The sequence below is a fragment of the Pyxicephalus adspersus genome, chromosome 6 (genome assembly GCF_032062135.1).
Source record: "Pyxicephalus adspersus chromosome 6, UCB_Pads_2.0, whole genome shotgun sequence".
NCBI lineage: Eukaryota > Metazoa > Chordata > Amphibia > Anura > Pyxicephalidae > Pyxicephalus > Pyxicephalus adspersus.
In genome coordinates this window covers 37,163,389-37,180,016 of record NC_092863.1, presented here as the reverse complement: position 1 = coordinate 37,180,016, position 16,628 = coordinate 37,163,389, and the positions used below count along the sequence as shown (strand labels likewise).

At 36.4% G+C, this 16,628-nt stretch overlaps 1 protein-coding gene across 4 annotated transcripts in view; it reads left to right on the top strand.

Moving 5' to 3' along the window:
- Nucleotides 1–16,628, top strand: part of EMID1 (EMI domain containing 1) — a 44,240-nt gene that overhangs the window by 8,881 nt on the left and 18,731 nt on the right. For all 4 annotated transcript variants that reach the window (XM_072415304.1, XM_072415306.1, XM_072415305.1 and 1 more), the window contains exons 2-4: nucleotides 3,236–3,349; nucleotides 3,490–3,593; nucleotides 10,552–10,641. In XM_072415304.1, coding sequence (XP_072271405.1) covers nucleotides 3,236–3,349; nucleotides 3,490–3,593; nucleotides 10,552–10,641 — 308 coding nt within the window. The remainder of the gene's footprint in view (nucleotides 1–3,235; nucleotides 3,350–3,489; nucleotides 3,594–10,551; nucleotides 10,642–16,628) is intronic.

Genomic DNA, 16,628 nt, shown 5'->3' with positions numbered 1-16,628 from the left:
TCTATCTATCTATCTATCTATCTATCCATTATCTATCTATCTATCTATCCATCATCTATCTATCTATCTATCTATCTGTCTATCTATCCATTATCTATCTATCTATCTATCTATTATCTATCTATCCATTATCTATCTATCTATCTATCCATTATCTATCTATCTATCCATTATCTATCTATCTATCTATCTATCTATCTATCTATCCATTATCTATCTATCTATCTATCCATCATCTATCTATCTATCTATCTATCTATCTATCTATCTATATATCTCTCTGTCCATCTATCTAGGGAAGTCATTCTTGTTTAGACACTGTGGGCAGAATATGGAGGTAAAGTAAATATACTGTAAATCTGGGCTTGCATTTTGCTGTACTTCCCTCATGTATGCTCCAGTGATTGAACATCTGTTAGTTCCCAAGTGGGGTTAACATTTTATCAGAACCTTTTCTGTGTTCAGGAACTTTAACTATCTTGATTGGCCAGACCATGATGATGTAATTGCTTCACATGCATGGATGCAAACCTTAGTGTAGGTCCTGTTTTGCTTTGCTTTGCATGCTTTTTAAATTAAATGCGGATTGTAGTATCTGTGGGAGCTGACTCCTCATCCACTATTTTTTTAAATTGCTCCCCCAAGCTAGATCAAACTAAATACCAGCACGGTGCGTGTTCTGTAGTAGTTGTCAGATGCGCATTCCTTTGATTAAAATAGAAAATCAAATATGGGATCAAAAACCATTGAATTACATTAATTGAAAGAGAAAAAGACAAAGGCTCATGTTCTTTATTGATATACTGTACCTACTTTTTTGCCTCCAGTGTGATAAAACATATGCCTAATTCTTTCCTCCTGTAAGAAATTATTTTTGAAGACTGGGTAAAAACGTTGTGTTGTTGATTATTTTATAGACCTGTTTACAAAAAACTAAGATTTGCTGCTCTTTGACTATTTCACCCACTTCAAATGGAAGCAAAAGTCAATGCTTACTGTGGCTGGAAAAGTTTCTGACCTGCAAGCTCTTGCTGGTTAGGTGCTGAAGAACTGTATTACATAGTATCTCTTCTAAGTCAGGAGTATCTGTGTAGAACATTTAATTTTCCCCTTCAGCAGAGATCAATTGACCTTTTGCTTAAATTGCCATAGGTTCCCAGAGCAGCTGCTTCACCAGCCAAGCTGTAAGTATTTATAATTAAGCAAACAAGATGCTAAAAGAGTATCTGTTTTTTAAAAGTTTTGGATGGAACAAGGTAAACTTAGAACCCCTGCAAAGATTTTTTATCATCTGTTTCCTATTCAGGATATTCCCCTTTAATTTTCATTAAGAACTGAAGAAAATTAAAATGGCATTTCAATTGTTGAGTAGGACAATGCAAGGAGAAAACCAGCACCTAGTAGTGGAGAAGTGTAAAGATGATTGAAGTTGTCTGCTATAAATGTATTTCAGGGGTTCTGCTACAACTTATGTGTCAATAGTAATAGATATGTTTTGACAGTAGGTCTGCTTGGAACTATTTGAAATTGTTTCATGATCACGTGTGAAATGCATAGTTTTTCATTTTTTTTTTTGATGGTTGTGGTCTCTTTCTGGACAACTGTGTTTCTCACAAAAGAGAGGTTTTTGTTTTCAGCCTTGGTTGTAGAATTATTTCCAAGAAAACATAATTTGTGATTTTAAGGTGAAAGAAAAAAAAATCTGTCAAGATGCCTTTACCAATCAATTTTCTTTTAGTTCCTAAATATATTCTTATTAATGCCAGAGGATTTGTGAATGGATAATGTAAGTTGCTATGCTGTCTCTTCTACAATTTTAAATGTAACTTATCCTGCTTCCTGGGAACCTCTATTGCTAGGCAGAAAGAAGGTAAGATCTGGATCGTCTATTTTATTAGATGTTTGCAGACACATTTCACAATATGAAATTAATTATTACCTTTAGAAGTCCTAAAGGAAGAAGCTAGATATGCAATGTGTAGAGCACCAGTTGCAGATTGTATAAACTATAGATGTAATTCATAGCCAACAAAAACTTTGCACTTTGGGGGCTATATATATATATCTATATGTAAACATAATATATTAAAGTTACATCTAGATATGTACAGGGGAATTATATCCATTGTATCCAAGGGATAAAAAGGAGAAAACATGAAGCAGTTTGATACCATTATACCAGTAGTTAAACTTGTGTTTGATACCATGTTGGGAAGTTGCATAGAAATGTATTAAAAAGCTGAAGAGGATAGATTGTAAAGAACTGATACTAACTGACCAGTGAAGACTTTTTCCTTTGGTGGACACTAGTAGCCCTATCCCTCCACACCGTCATCTAAACTTTTAAATCTTCAGCATTTCACTGCATTCCTTCAGTCTAGAACAAACATTTTAAAGGACTGCCAAGGTAGGTACCACTCACATGAATAATTATTATAGTATCAGTATTATTTTAATACTAGTCCTGCGTATATACGCATAAAGTTCTTTCATCAGCAATTACTAAGCTAAGGCCTAGTTACATCCTCTTTCACTTGAATAGCATGTATCCATGACATATTCTATACTGTACTTTTATCTTTTGCAGTATGCTAGCTAATGAGGCTAATGCATACACATCTCTATTCTGACGTAGGACATTTAATAATGATTTCCGGATTTAATAGGCTCATGGTGTATATTGCACAACAGCTCACAGCTCAAGTGTATTGAGTATTGAAATCATCATACTATCCTTGATTAAGTAATTTCTGATGCGTCAGAATAAAGCCTACATCATGTGTACTGCTGCTATTCATTATAAACATGTGAGTTTAGAGCCTGTATTTATATAATATTAAACTAAAGGTTTTTCACTAGCAGCATTTCTGCAGTTTTTAAATGAGAACTATTTGATAATGAGATTTATAATGGATCAGAAGTATCCAGGTTACAAGTTTTGCAATAATAGGTATTATAACTATTATTATTATTTTTTTTATTAAAGTCATGAAGAGGGCTATTGTATAGGATACTATGTGGTCCATTACCTATTTGGGAAACGTTCCTCCTTTCATGTCCTGGCAAAAATGTTTTCACCGGGATAGAAAGTTAGTCACTCCAAAAGCTGAATGATGTTCTATCCACCACTTTGCTAATTATTTAGTTTTGTGTGCGTTATCAATTTGTTTGCCTTCTGTTCCACAGGTTGTAAAAATACTGTTTGTTCATTAAAAATAATATCTGTGTATTTTAGGAACTGGTGCTCTGTCCCTATTAGTCGCACAGTGTCTTGCCAAGTCCAGAATGGCACCTTTTTGCAGAGAGTGTACCAGAACTGTCACTGGGCAGCAGGATGCTCTGGGGGCAGGTAAGAATAGGTGATCCTAATTTCTCCTAATATGTTTCTGGCTGTTTTTTTCCTAAATAATATATTTTATTTCTTTGCTCTGACTTTCCATGTACACAGTATATTCAGAAGTCTGTGTTATAGTTCTGTTTCATTTTTAGTTATAGGACTGTTGTCAGGCCAACTTATAGAGTCAGCTACAAGACAGTGACCATACTGGAGTGGAGATGCTGCCCGGGATACAGAGGAGCTAATTGTGATAATGGTCAGTATCAAACATAAAAAGGGGGGAGAGGGGGATTGGAAGTTATTGCTAAATAATAATGCATGGATAAAACTTCTAGCTTTCACTCAAGAAGGACCATGTTAGAACCATGTAGAAAAGACCACTGCTTTTACACAAAGCACACTTTTTTTAGCAAGCTACAATTGGGCTTTAATAGTTTTTAATATGTATACCTACATGAATGAATGTTGCTTGTCTTTCTGGTGTTCAGCTTTAAAACCGTCTGTGCTAATAACATGCAGGTCTGGTCCTGGAATCAGGGCTAGTACACACAAGAAGAATTTCCTTTTACATTCTGAATACATAATTTGCAGTGGATCTGCTTGAGTGTACTAGGCCTAAACAAATGTCCTGCAAGATACTGTGCACTGGGCTTAAGAAACACATCTCATAGGTTGTGGCTAATGTGTGTATGGATCCTTTGAAAGGTCCTACACCATGCATAAAAAACCAATACAGTTTTTAATAATTACACTAAAGCATACATTTTGTGAAATTGTACTATTTAGTCACTATTTTTCTCTTTGCATAGCTATTTTAACCTTTATCCTAGGATATCAAATGTTGAAAACTAGGTGAAGAACATTATCCAAATGTTTCTATATCCCAGAGACTCAAGTAGTGACTTTAATGATGTGGTCATTCTATCACAGATGGATATCCAGTATCTGTGTTATGGAGAACCCTTTGTATGCACATAACACAATCAGTTGGCATTAATGTATAGCAGCCCTCTTAAATAATGTTGAGCGCTCAGGGAACCCTTGCTAAAATACATTATTTGGAAGGATGCCCCTCACATTGAGGGTCAGTGTGAAGAATGTCCCTCGTACTGTAGTTGTCTAAAATAAATTGTTATAGACAGGTAAAAAGATAATTGGGGTCACCCATGTGGCATTAGACCTTGAACTATGCAGGCATCATCAGATGCAGGGACAGTCAGCCACAACTTAATGAACTTCAGGCAACCACTGGAAGGACCCTGGGATTCTATGGAACAATGGTTAAGGATGGCTGGTGTAAATCTTGGAGGATACAGTAAAAGAAGCCAGCATATAACTTAGTATGCCTGTAATCATTAGGCAAAACTAAGAAAGTTATTCAACTTTACTTATTTATTTATATAATGCTGACATCTTCTTACAGAGACCTTAGTCATGTTGTGGCACCCTAAAGAAAAATCTATAGTGTTGTATTAAAAAAGAGTGATAACTCTGCTTCCAATATCCATTACTGTTGTGGGTGTAGTCCATTTCTGTACTGCATCTGTGTCTTTTCCTGCCTGTGACAGAAGGAAGATGTAAATCTACAACGGTTCTAAGATTATTTCGGTCTTTCTGACCTGTGCCTCTTTAGCTGGATCTCACAGAGTGCTTCATAATAAACACAGCGAACAGTTCTAGGATCGTGCGGAGGGGTGTAAACACTAAAAGGTGCAGGAAGGATGGTAAGAAAAATGACAAACAGGAAGTTGCAATATAAATGTATTTAAACACAAACAATAGTTGAAGTTAGTTATAAATAAACTGTAAGAAGAGCCAAGGCAAGCTGGAGAGTGGACATAATGTCACAGTGAGCAAAGCTTGTAGAAGTTAAATCTTACTAGGTTTCCTGCTTCTGTCACTAAGTGATAACTTTGCTTTGGGTGGGCTGCATTCAGTCACTTACTGCCTTATTTATTTAATTCATTTATATAGAAGCAACATTAAAACAACAGTTTAAATAGAAGCAATGAGGTCATTTTCAGTTCCCTGAAAGGTGTTCACAAGTTAATATTTCTACCTAAGACCCATACAAAGGTATTACATTGAGGAGCGTGAAACCTGCTCATAATGTCCTGGCAAGTGGACAGATCTGACGTTATAGGTTCTTGCTATGAGAGGCCCTTAAAGATATGAAGCTGATGGCTGTTGTAGTTTAGAAGGTCAGTTTAAACAATATACCAGTTTTGGATAAACCAGCCCTTTAGTATAAGGTTTTAAGAGAATACGCATGCACAGTTCCAAAAAGAAATAATCTTCTCATTTATTTTATTTCTAAATCAAGGTAATTTATGTCCATTGTAATGTTTTCCTTTTTTATTAAGGTATGGTTTTTTAGTACCATTTCAATAGACATGGGCATCATGGAAAAGTTGGTTGTTTAAACCATATTTTCAGATTCAAAAGAATAATCAATATCAATCATAAAATCTAATAGTCTAGAATATTTTGTTTGGAATAATATCTGAGCTCTTGTCCTAATATTTGTAAATATCAACTGATGGATGTAGTAGTAGTATAGCTCTACATACTGATGATACCAGCATGTATTAGGCTCTATTTACAAAGCTTCAACACCAATCAAATGCACTATTTTTATATATGTCACTATAATTTTCAGATTGAATTGAATTAAACTTAAAGTATTTTACCAATTTGGAAATAATGATACCTAATAACTGTTAAGCCTGAATGTTGTACTTTTGCGTCTTCTCCATCTTTCTTGCTGCCAAGCCAGTGCTTGCTTGGGTAAGGAGCTTATCATTGCCTATGGTTAAAGGTAAGAAGTTCCACTGAATTTAGGTACTGTGGGTAACCCACTACCTTTCCCTGAATTTGGTTGATTGTTATTGGCAATCTATCTAATTAAGATGTTATGGCTATGACTGGGGGATGTGGTAGTGAATGCAGCCCCTTGGTTTCCTCTATTCCTTCTTCCTCAATGGCAGACTAATTATCCCTGCCCCTTTCCCCCCTTAAAATTGTCTTTATTTCTTCTCTGTTACCCTTTATTAAGATTTGCTTTTTGTCTTGTAGTTTGATTGTTGTGCCATGTTTATTTGTTTATCTTATTTTAAGCATTGTACTGATTTTTGAAAATGTGATAAAAACGTATTAAAACAGAAAATAATAATACATAGGGACTGAGTTAGAAAAGGTTTTGTTCCTTTGCATGGTGTTGTACATTCCCAAACAAGTCTTTGGGAATGCAAAAACACCTAAAGCAGGTCCAATAGGAGTCAACAGTGGGTCAACTGCAAGTCAGATTTTCTCAGTAATGAATTTTGAATGAGCTCAGAAGCATCTCACACTGTCACATTATTACCACCAACACAAGCCTAAAGCACATTGACACAGACCCATATCCAGGTGTGTTAGCTTTGTAATTGAGTATGAAGTGTAAAATATGTTTGCAATAATTGAGCCTATTGTGTGTTACATTTGGAGCTGCAGAAATCTTAGTCCAAAAGAGCACTTATTCAGGTATAATTCATCCATTTCTTATGCCTATGTACACCCTAACACTAGAGTAAGAAAGTATTGTAAAGTAAAATACTTTGTCCATGTCATGCCTCATATCACCTTTTATAAATGTGACATAAAAGCCTGGCATTTTGTCCCCCTTCCTTTACAAGTGTATAACTTCAGTACTTCTGAATCATAGACCTGGGATGAGCATACAGCAAATTAGACTTGAATAAAGTCAGAATTCCTCTCTTTACTTGTTTTACACGCTACATGCCCCACAGCACAGCAACTAGTGATGTCAAGTAAGGGTTGGTTGCCAGCTTGAACAAAGGATACAGATTCTGTGGAGTTGACAAGAGTAATTTCCTCTTTTTTTGTGTCTCTTCATGCTTTTTTCTTACTGTATCCATCAATGCATGGCACAGCAATGCACATTGTATGGACATAGCTTTTGAGAGGCTCTCCCAAACTTGTCCTTATCCTCACAAATACTTATACACAAGAAGCTTAAAAAGTTTTTTCCCTTTAACATTAGTATTTACAAAGTGTAACTTTGTATTAGTTTGCTAAACACACATGGATCTTCTAGCAAAGAAAGTAATTATTAAATAACATTGATGATATTTGATCATAATGATTGAGATTGAATATACTATGTTAAAAAAAAGATGAAGTGGTTCCTGAATAATAATGTACTTTTCTGTTATGAATTAAAGTAAATCCCTCACACACAACATGTGACTAACATACACAGAGTGCTGTCTTTTCACATGGGTGATTTAAGAGAAGAGGTGGGGCCCATCTGTGCATATGGAACCTCAGTTAAATCGCTGCAGAGGATTATATCATATAGTAGAAGATTATAGAGGATTTTGTGTGTTTCTGTTGGATTAGGTAAAGATTTGTACCTGTCTCCCAGTAACACAAAGGTCAGTTTACAACATAGGCAGGACTGGAATTGGTATGCACTAGGAAGGATGCTTCCCATTCTCTGAATTAGTTTCTTGGTACACGTCATTTGTCTTTTGATCTAATTATGATTATTTCTATAAATATCTGGACCTAACAAATTGAGCCAGGATACTGATGTAATTAAAATACAAACTTAATCATAGCTGGTGTTTTAAAGGCAAGCTATAGTGTATTATAATTGAACACAAGTTTGATTAACGCTATGACACATCTTGGTAAGATTACTTACATCCAGATGATCTTTTTCACTTTATAAAAAGCATTGAAAAGGTGAATTTTCACAACATTCGCTCAAAGAGTAATAATTCACGTTTGTACATGAACAACTTAAATTCTTATAGTAAAACAATGCTAGTGGTCACTAGGATAAATAAAGAAAGTGAAAATTTCTAGCAAGGACACAGACAGCAATTAAAATCTGACAGATCTTATTACCACCAAGCAATTAAACATTTTTTTAGGTTTACATACACTTAAAAAAAAAAGTAGAATTTAATTCTGTAAATATATTTTCCACACCACAAGTATATATATATATATATATATATATATATATATACTAGCTGATTACCTCTCCTTGGCCGGGTATTTATTTATTGCAACCTTATATTATACTATTATATTATATTATTAGGTCTCATGGTTGAAATTTCTCCATGCATTTCTGAGTGATGGTGGAACATAGCAAGTTTGGTTGAAATGCCTCTATGCGTTTCCTAGTGATGACATACATACATACAAATATAGCTCTGACATATAGCACAGCGCTGTACAAAGATGACTGGTGCACTCACATGAGCCTCAGTCATATGTATAGCAAGTTAGGTTGAAATGCCTTCATGCGTTTTCGAGTGAATGTGGAACATACATACACACATACATACATACATACATACATCCTATATATATAATTTTATATATATATATATATATATATATATATATATATATATATATATTAATAATATAGAGATAATTTTTAACTGGCAAAGAATAGTGCATTCCCTTTGGCCAGCCTAGTGATCCAGGCACCTCTTTGAGACAGATCTAGCAGGCCCTGTAGTCTAAATTTCTGGTAAAGTAAACTTATTTCATACTTACCGTAGTAAAACTAAGTTGAGTATATGATGGAAAAATGCATATTAAGTCTAAAGTTTGTGAGAATGATCTGTAGAACCAGAGATGTGTGGTGTTTAAATTATATGCAAATCCCAAGCGGGTAGACCATTAAGTTGCATTTCAATTATTTCCTAAAAGCAGAAAACTCTTGTTTACAGAGCACAGTAGCCTAAGCTGAAATGCAAACATGCTAGTGAAAGAGTTTTTCACCTTACACCCTTACCTCCATTGGCTTGTTGCACTGTAAAGCTATGCCTTAGTGCTTTGGAAATCCTTTACTGTGTAATAAAGTATATGTCAGAAAAAAGTAAAAGAAAAAATGATGATGTACATACCTGAAATACACACACATGCTCCCATGTCTCATCCCTTACAGGGAATTCAAGGTAGATACTGTCTCCAATGTACCTATAGAGACCTCAAATCCAATCAAGAAACACATTTGTTAGGAATATGGGGAGCTCCAACCCAGGGTAAAAGTTGTTTTTACAACTTACTGCACATGTTATTTTCACCTGCCATTGCACCAGTGCCAGGTACACATTTTCTTTATTATAGATAGATTGAATTTTATGTTCATGTAAAATGCGGGAGCATAAAACTGGCAAATGCATGATAAAACAATAATCAGTATGTATATATTAATCTATTTGCAAGAGTGATCTATGGAGAAATTTGTTGCAGGCAGTGAGGTACAGTTTAGGAATATAATTTTCATGTTTAATGCTTAGATACAATGTATTTATAGTTAGTGATTTGTTTAAGAACCAGATGATGTCCTTGTGAGAAGAGCTCTGTACAGAAGGAGACCGTGTGAAAAACTGATGAGCTATATATAGCATTGTGAGACAAATTTGCATTTTAAGTCTGCCTTTATCCTCCAGATTCTGTTCATTTTATTATAAAAATAATGCTGACCATACATGGCAAATATCTTTTGTTCATATTGCTAAAAGTGTGAATAGACCCTAAGGAAAATGGCAGACAGGTGCTAAGATGTGAAGCGTTTTTCCATGGTGAAGTGCTTTGTGTCGCTAGTCCAGAGCCACAATAGCTTAGCACAAAAATGAATGGGGATCGGTCTTCCCCTTGTCATGTGAACTTGACAAAGAGCAATCTCCTTTCATTTCTGCTGCTGAGCTGTAATAGGTCAGTAAGGGGGTGACACACTGCTCATGTCTAAGAGATACACCCATCTAAAACTTTGCCAATACTTGCTAGTGTTTATTCATTACCAGGTGCATATTCCTGGCTTAATATCAGTTTGGTGAAGGATCTGTACCTGCAGTCATATCCTAAAAAACATGGATGGAGTACCTTCCATCATGAAAGGAAAGCTGTCAAAGATAAGACATATTCTGAATGTCCAAATTGTTCCTCAGTTGTGTTTCAAGTTAGATCTTTACACTTTACCAGCTGGTGGTAAATTGTAGCTTGGTACACTTATTTGTTCATAAAGTTTTAAGATGTAATTATCAAAGCATTATATATAGTATTTCAAGTTTAATTACCTTCTTATGGCCTTAAGCATCATCAGCCATAGCTTTTTTAACTTCAAGGTTATTCATAAGATAGTGGTTGTCATGTCTTAAAAACAAATGTCTTCTCTGTTACAGGCCCTGGATCTCTATCAGAGGTGCAAGAAGCCCCACGGGTCACTACCACAGTTCGTAAAATGCCACCTAGGGATGGAGCCAGCTTCTCAGGTAACCAGTATCTATTTGGTTGATGTAATCATTTGTAATCTTGCCTGATATAATAAAACAATTGCAAGTAAATATTTGCATCTAGGGGCTTCATTTGTAAAGGATGGAGCCAAGGAAACCGGATCTCATTGTTACTGATAAGGTACTTTTTAATATAGGAACCATGGAACAGTGGTTTGTTATTTCAGCTTTGCCTTTACCTAAATTTTAACAAAATATGTCTGCCATATAAAGATATCTCATTTTCACCATACACTTATATAAGACAAGGGTGATAGGGTAACTGGCATTGTATTATACTATGTGTTTTGTTTATTTGTATGCTCATTATTATTTACATGAGTATTATAATTCTTTATTCGAGGGAAAAACAATAGTGAGACTATGCAACATTGTCCAGTTATGCCATGGAGGCTATACCATGCTTTGCAAGCATTTTTCATGGGATTTGCACATGTTAATTTTATTAGGATCTATATTCTGTTTTCTAAATGTACCACCACCCAGCACAATTAGAATGGAGTTTTAGTTTAAGCTGGTATTGTTCAAACCTGAAAAAAACCTTAGGCAGCAACTTTCATTGGGGAAAAAAGCTCTCCAGTGCCCAAGGAGAACATAGCATTGGCATTTAAGACATAGCAACACGACATTCATAGAAGAAACTCACACTGAAAGAACATAGGGGGCTGGCTGTTGTAGAGTACTCTTTATGAAAATGATACCTGTCTGGCTTTTGTACTGGCCTAGTAAATTAAATATTTTTAACGACATTGATATGGAACAAATATAAAAATCACAAATGTTTCTTTCTAACATTCTATCTTGTCTAGGTCAGTGACTCACAAATATTGAAAGTTAAGGCATTCAAGCAACTAGCAGTTTTAGAAGTAGGTCAGAAATATTAAGCCTTAGAATCTGTTTTTCTTAATATTCTTTGCAAAAATACCCATGGGTTGTTTTTGACAGTCAATGAAATAAACAAGCTTGTTGGTTTAAAATAAAATGAGCCCAGATTAATTTGGAGCTACCATTTTGTGGACTAAAGCTCTCTGATGGAGGAAATGAGGAGGGGGGGGGCTCGGCAGAAAGCAAAGTGTTACACAGACAAGTGATTTATTTTACCCTAACCCATTGAACGGTTCTATAATTGTGCTACTGTTGTTGGTGATACAAGAGAAAGTCACAGCTTCATAGAGAGGACATTGAGTTAGAAAAGAAACAGTACAGCACAGAGAAGATTAAATTTCCCTTGAACAGAAAGGAAGTTGCAGGAAGACAAGTCATTCAGTGAAATAATTACCTGCTACAGTTTCTAGTTCAGTCAGTGCTCTTATGCCTATTAATTCAACAACAAAAAAATTGTATGGGCTCAAATTTTTATTAAAAAAAAGTTCTGCAGCTGTAAAGATGCATAGAAGTCTTAATCTCGAATCAGGTGGCAGTAGCTGTTTTCCCAGGCTTGTTCTCTATTTACTATAGAAAGAGCTAATATTCATTTGTCAGAAAAAAATGTGCATAAAAAAAAAAGGTCCTGGTTTTTAGCTGTAGGCAGTTCCTGATGACCAATACTTTAGAATTTGCTTGAACTCGGCACTTTTTCTAATTAAGACTTACTGTTCTACTCTAAAGCATTATTAGCTACATACATACTTGATGCCAATCTACAGGCAGGAAGTGCGAATATCTCAGGAATTGAACTTCACAAAGACAAAGTAAAGGTATTTGTATGCTCTTTGGTGGAGAAAATAAAGAAATTGTCTTTAGCAAATTGTCTATCAGTTTAACTAAATAGATTTATCAAAGTGGTAACAGGTTTTGTTCCCTGGTAGGCATCTAAAAGCCAGCTAGCCAGTATACCCACTTCCTAATCTTAGCATGCCATCTCAGTTTTTTTGCTAGTGTACTATGTTAGCTCTGCTGACCAAAAGAACTAATTCCTTGTAACTTGTGCCTCCATCTCACAATCTGCTATCTTTTTTTAAATCCATCTCTGAAAGTGATGATGCAGCCTGGAGTCCTCCTGAACCTTGTCCAAAGCAGTGTTGACTTTATGGGCCTGATAACTCACTGGATCTCTGGTTATGACCGTAGGGGCAATAAGTGTGCCTTGGCTACTACTGAAGCTTCCCTTTTGAATCTGACATGGGCTGTAGAGACTCCATTTGCACTTACCCAAACAGATACTCCTTTCATATCGTATCAATGCAGGACACACTGCCCTAACATTGTAGGATCAACTAATTGTTACTGCTAGGACTATATTTGGTCTAAAGTTTTCCAGAGCCCAAGGTGTCTTGGACCCTCCCTCTGCACACACTATTTGATGTCTTCTGTCTAAAGATTAGCAGTAGCTGGACAGGATATTTTTATCCCTGAAATGGATTTTATTCTTCTATTTATCTGTGGAGAAATTTATTAAGTGGTTTACTTTTGTAGTTGACTCCCTTAAACAAAGCATTCCCATGAAAGATTCCAAGGTTTTAAAGGACTCAAATGTTGAATAAGTCCTTCCTAACATCTGCCCTTATTAATTGAGCTGGTCCTCCAAGCCATTCTGGCAGTAACTTTCATATACTAAACCATGACCAATTTGCTCTAAGGACCTTTAAAGAGAGCTATTCACAATTGAAGCAGACACTTTGCGTATTTAATGAGTTGCCTTCAACTTCAGTTGTAATAGCCTTTTAGAAGCCTCCTTGTTAATTTCCCGCATAGGTCTTCTGTCTGCATATGTGTAGAGCTCTCTGCTTTAGAGCCTTATCTGCATGCCTTATAAAGGTTAGTGACTCTTTGGATCAGCCCTTAATCAGCTTGTTTAAGATGCTACTGGGGAAAAGAGCACATGTTTCCCCCAAAATAAAGGATAAAAGGATCAGCAGAGCAACTTGTCCCCCTATCTCTTATCCAGCGTCAAACCTTGGAGCCCCAAATCAGGCATGCCCTCCCTCAAATCTTCTGTATGTAGGTTCTCACCGACTTGGCAGGGTGGAAAGAGTTTCTGGCTTTGCAGATGCCTTGATGACAAGTATCTACCAGGGTTACCAACCCTCGTCCAACCTCTTCCAAGGCACCTGTCATCTCACATATCAGTTGCAATGCAGAGGATGTCAGACCTTCATAGTACCATCTTGGTCCCCAAACCCATCTTATTTTGTATTCCAAATACCTAGATGCTAGATAATGCAATCAATCAGATAGTTATCACCTTTTTTTGTGGGCATTAGGGCATCAGGGGGCATCAAGGATCTACTTGCATATTTACATTTTTCATTACATCATTTGCTTTCTGCAGTGTGTGGTAGGGTTCCTGCTTTAAAAATGAATGCCCCTTTACTTTTCATGTCCTTGGCCCCTGAGTTTTTAGTAAGCTAATGTCCCCAGTTCTAACTATCCTGCATGCTCAGGATATAACCATTTTGGGCTACCTATATGATTTTGATGATCTTGATTTTGGATTTCCAAAAGTCATTGCTGGAACCAGCATTAGTTGGATCATATTGGACTAGTCCTAGAGATAATCCAGGCAAATGTATTTCATTACTAAGTGAAGTTACTGAAGCTCAGATCACATGTCCAAGCCCTACTGTCTTGCAGTAGTCCAACCCTTCCCTTTTGAATAAGGGTCCTGGCTCTGATAGCAGCCCCTTCCAAGTAGTCCTGTTTATCTAATTATACTCCAGCTCTTTGCATCACCATATTCTGACTATGTCAGGGAAATCTCTTTGCTTTCATGGTAAGCCAATTCCTTTGAATGCCAGGACTAGGCTGTTCATGGCATAGTGGGATTTGGGTCCTTTGACAGTACAGAAGAATGTAGAGTTGGTTGTCAATACAGAAACGAAGGAAATGAACACTTCACACTGTGAATTCTCATAGGAATTATCACTGGACCTAGAACACTGGAGGTGTTTTTTTGTTAGATTTTTTTCCAGATAGCTTTCCTTTGACAAATTATTTCCCAGAAACCCTAATTGCTCGATTAAGACCTTCCTCAAGGGAGTTTCCCCTGTGGCTCCTTCTAAGTCTAGTTATCCATTCACTTCAGAAGTTGTTTTAGAGTCAACTTTTTTTTTAAACTTAAGGTAGTTCTCCTTGTGGCCATCACCCATCAGGGTATGGGTGAGGGCATTTTTTGTAGGGAGTCCATTCTAGTTTTATGCAAACACAAGATGGTTTTGAGACCCATACTCTTATTATTGCCCTAGGTTGTCTCATCCTTTCAAAATCAAGGCATAATGTTGCTTCTTTTTGTCCATGTCCAGTTGGTCACACAGAGACACTTTCATCATCTGGACTTGGTGAGTTCTATCAAAGTTTGTAGTTTTCAGTTTCCCATAGAAAGACAGATTCATTATTTGTGATTCCAGAGGGTCCCTGCAAGCGCAGTCCCGCCTCTCAAGGGCTATGCTTTTTAGGGTTAAAATCCCTCGTTCGTGTTGTGGCACATTTTATCAAGGCTGTTAGTGCCTCTTGTATCTTCTGCCACCAAGCATCTATTTCCTAGATTTGCAAGACCTGCTCATCGGTTCATATGTTTGCCAATTCTACTGGCACACCCCCCATATTATATTGCATATAGTTTTGTTGTAGGGCACAAGAGGCTGTCCTGCCTTTACCCTTTCTGTTCTTCAGACTTTTTTTAAGGTCAGATGGGGTTAAATGCAGAGTTCATGAATTCTGCCAAGCCAGCTGGGACAGAGTGGGCAGCTGTGTGGGAATCAACTGCTTCAGACAAACCAATTTAACCCATTTACAGCTATAAACAAGAGGACTTTTCTTTACAAAAATCAATTACTTTGTATAGCTGTATGCCCGCTGTGTGTTATTGCTTGCTGCTGGCTAATGTAAAAAGGACAAAAAATCATAAAAAGTAAAAGGTTTATAATGTTCTTCTAGCCCCCCATTTACATAAGTCTAAAAGAACTGACCAATAGGGCCCAATACTGTGAGGGGCTTGATGACATCACAGGATAAACTGGGTCTGTAATCTTGGCTCTTACCCATAGGCCTCTAGGGGTTGGCGCGAGGAGAAAACCTCCCCAGTGCTGCACAATGTAAGCCACTTGTTACCAGGGCAACCATGGTACTGTGGCCAGGAAAAGACATAATTGCAAAAAAGAGAGAATAAAAAATATGGATCAGGAGAAAATTGCTACATTATAAATAGTGTGAAGGTGACAGAACATAGAATGATTTAGTGAACATATTAAAAAAATGGTTGTCTAAGTGGAATCTGAAGGCTGAGTGATCTGCTGTAGAAGAAAGACAAGATTGGTTTTGAAAAGAGATAAATGAACTGAGGAAAACAAGATTAGTGAAAGAGAACAGACTAGAAATGAGTCAACAAAGAGTAGGGGGGTCAGGAACAGAAAACCAACATGTCGGAGACAGGAGGCATAGAAAGTCAGTTTGGGAGGAGTGATTTCATGAGAGAACAGGGAGGGGAATGAGAGAGTGTGCAGGGGCTAGCAATGTGGAATTAAAACCATCTGTTAGAATATGATGGAGCGACTGACTTACACACAGCTCTGTAATTATGTGTACATTGAGCAGAAAGAATATTTCTATTTATGTATGTGTACCTTCACTGCCAGGAGCACTGCCGTGTAATTTTCTTAACCAACTGTACATAGTGTGCTGACTTATGTCTGCATAGGCACAGAGAGGTATTGAAGGAAAGCGGCTTAAAGGGGAAATACCAGCTGTAATTCCTAATAATAAAAACAGGTTTATTCAATAAAGAAAAACAAAAAGCAATGGTAATATGTAAAGTACAGTAAGCTTTAGCAACCATCAGTTACTGGGAATTACTCTACCTTGCCTTGATTAGCCTCCTTCACAAAGGATTTACTTCATTGCAAAGTCTGATGTCAGCCTTACACGGATCTTTTTTGTGGTATTCCCCTAAAATAATAAAATTTTCCTAACTCCTCCAGTACCCTCTGCTTCGGAAGAAAATTTTATATATATATATATATATATATATA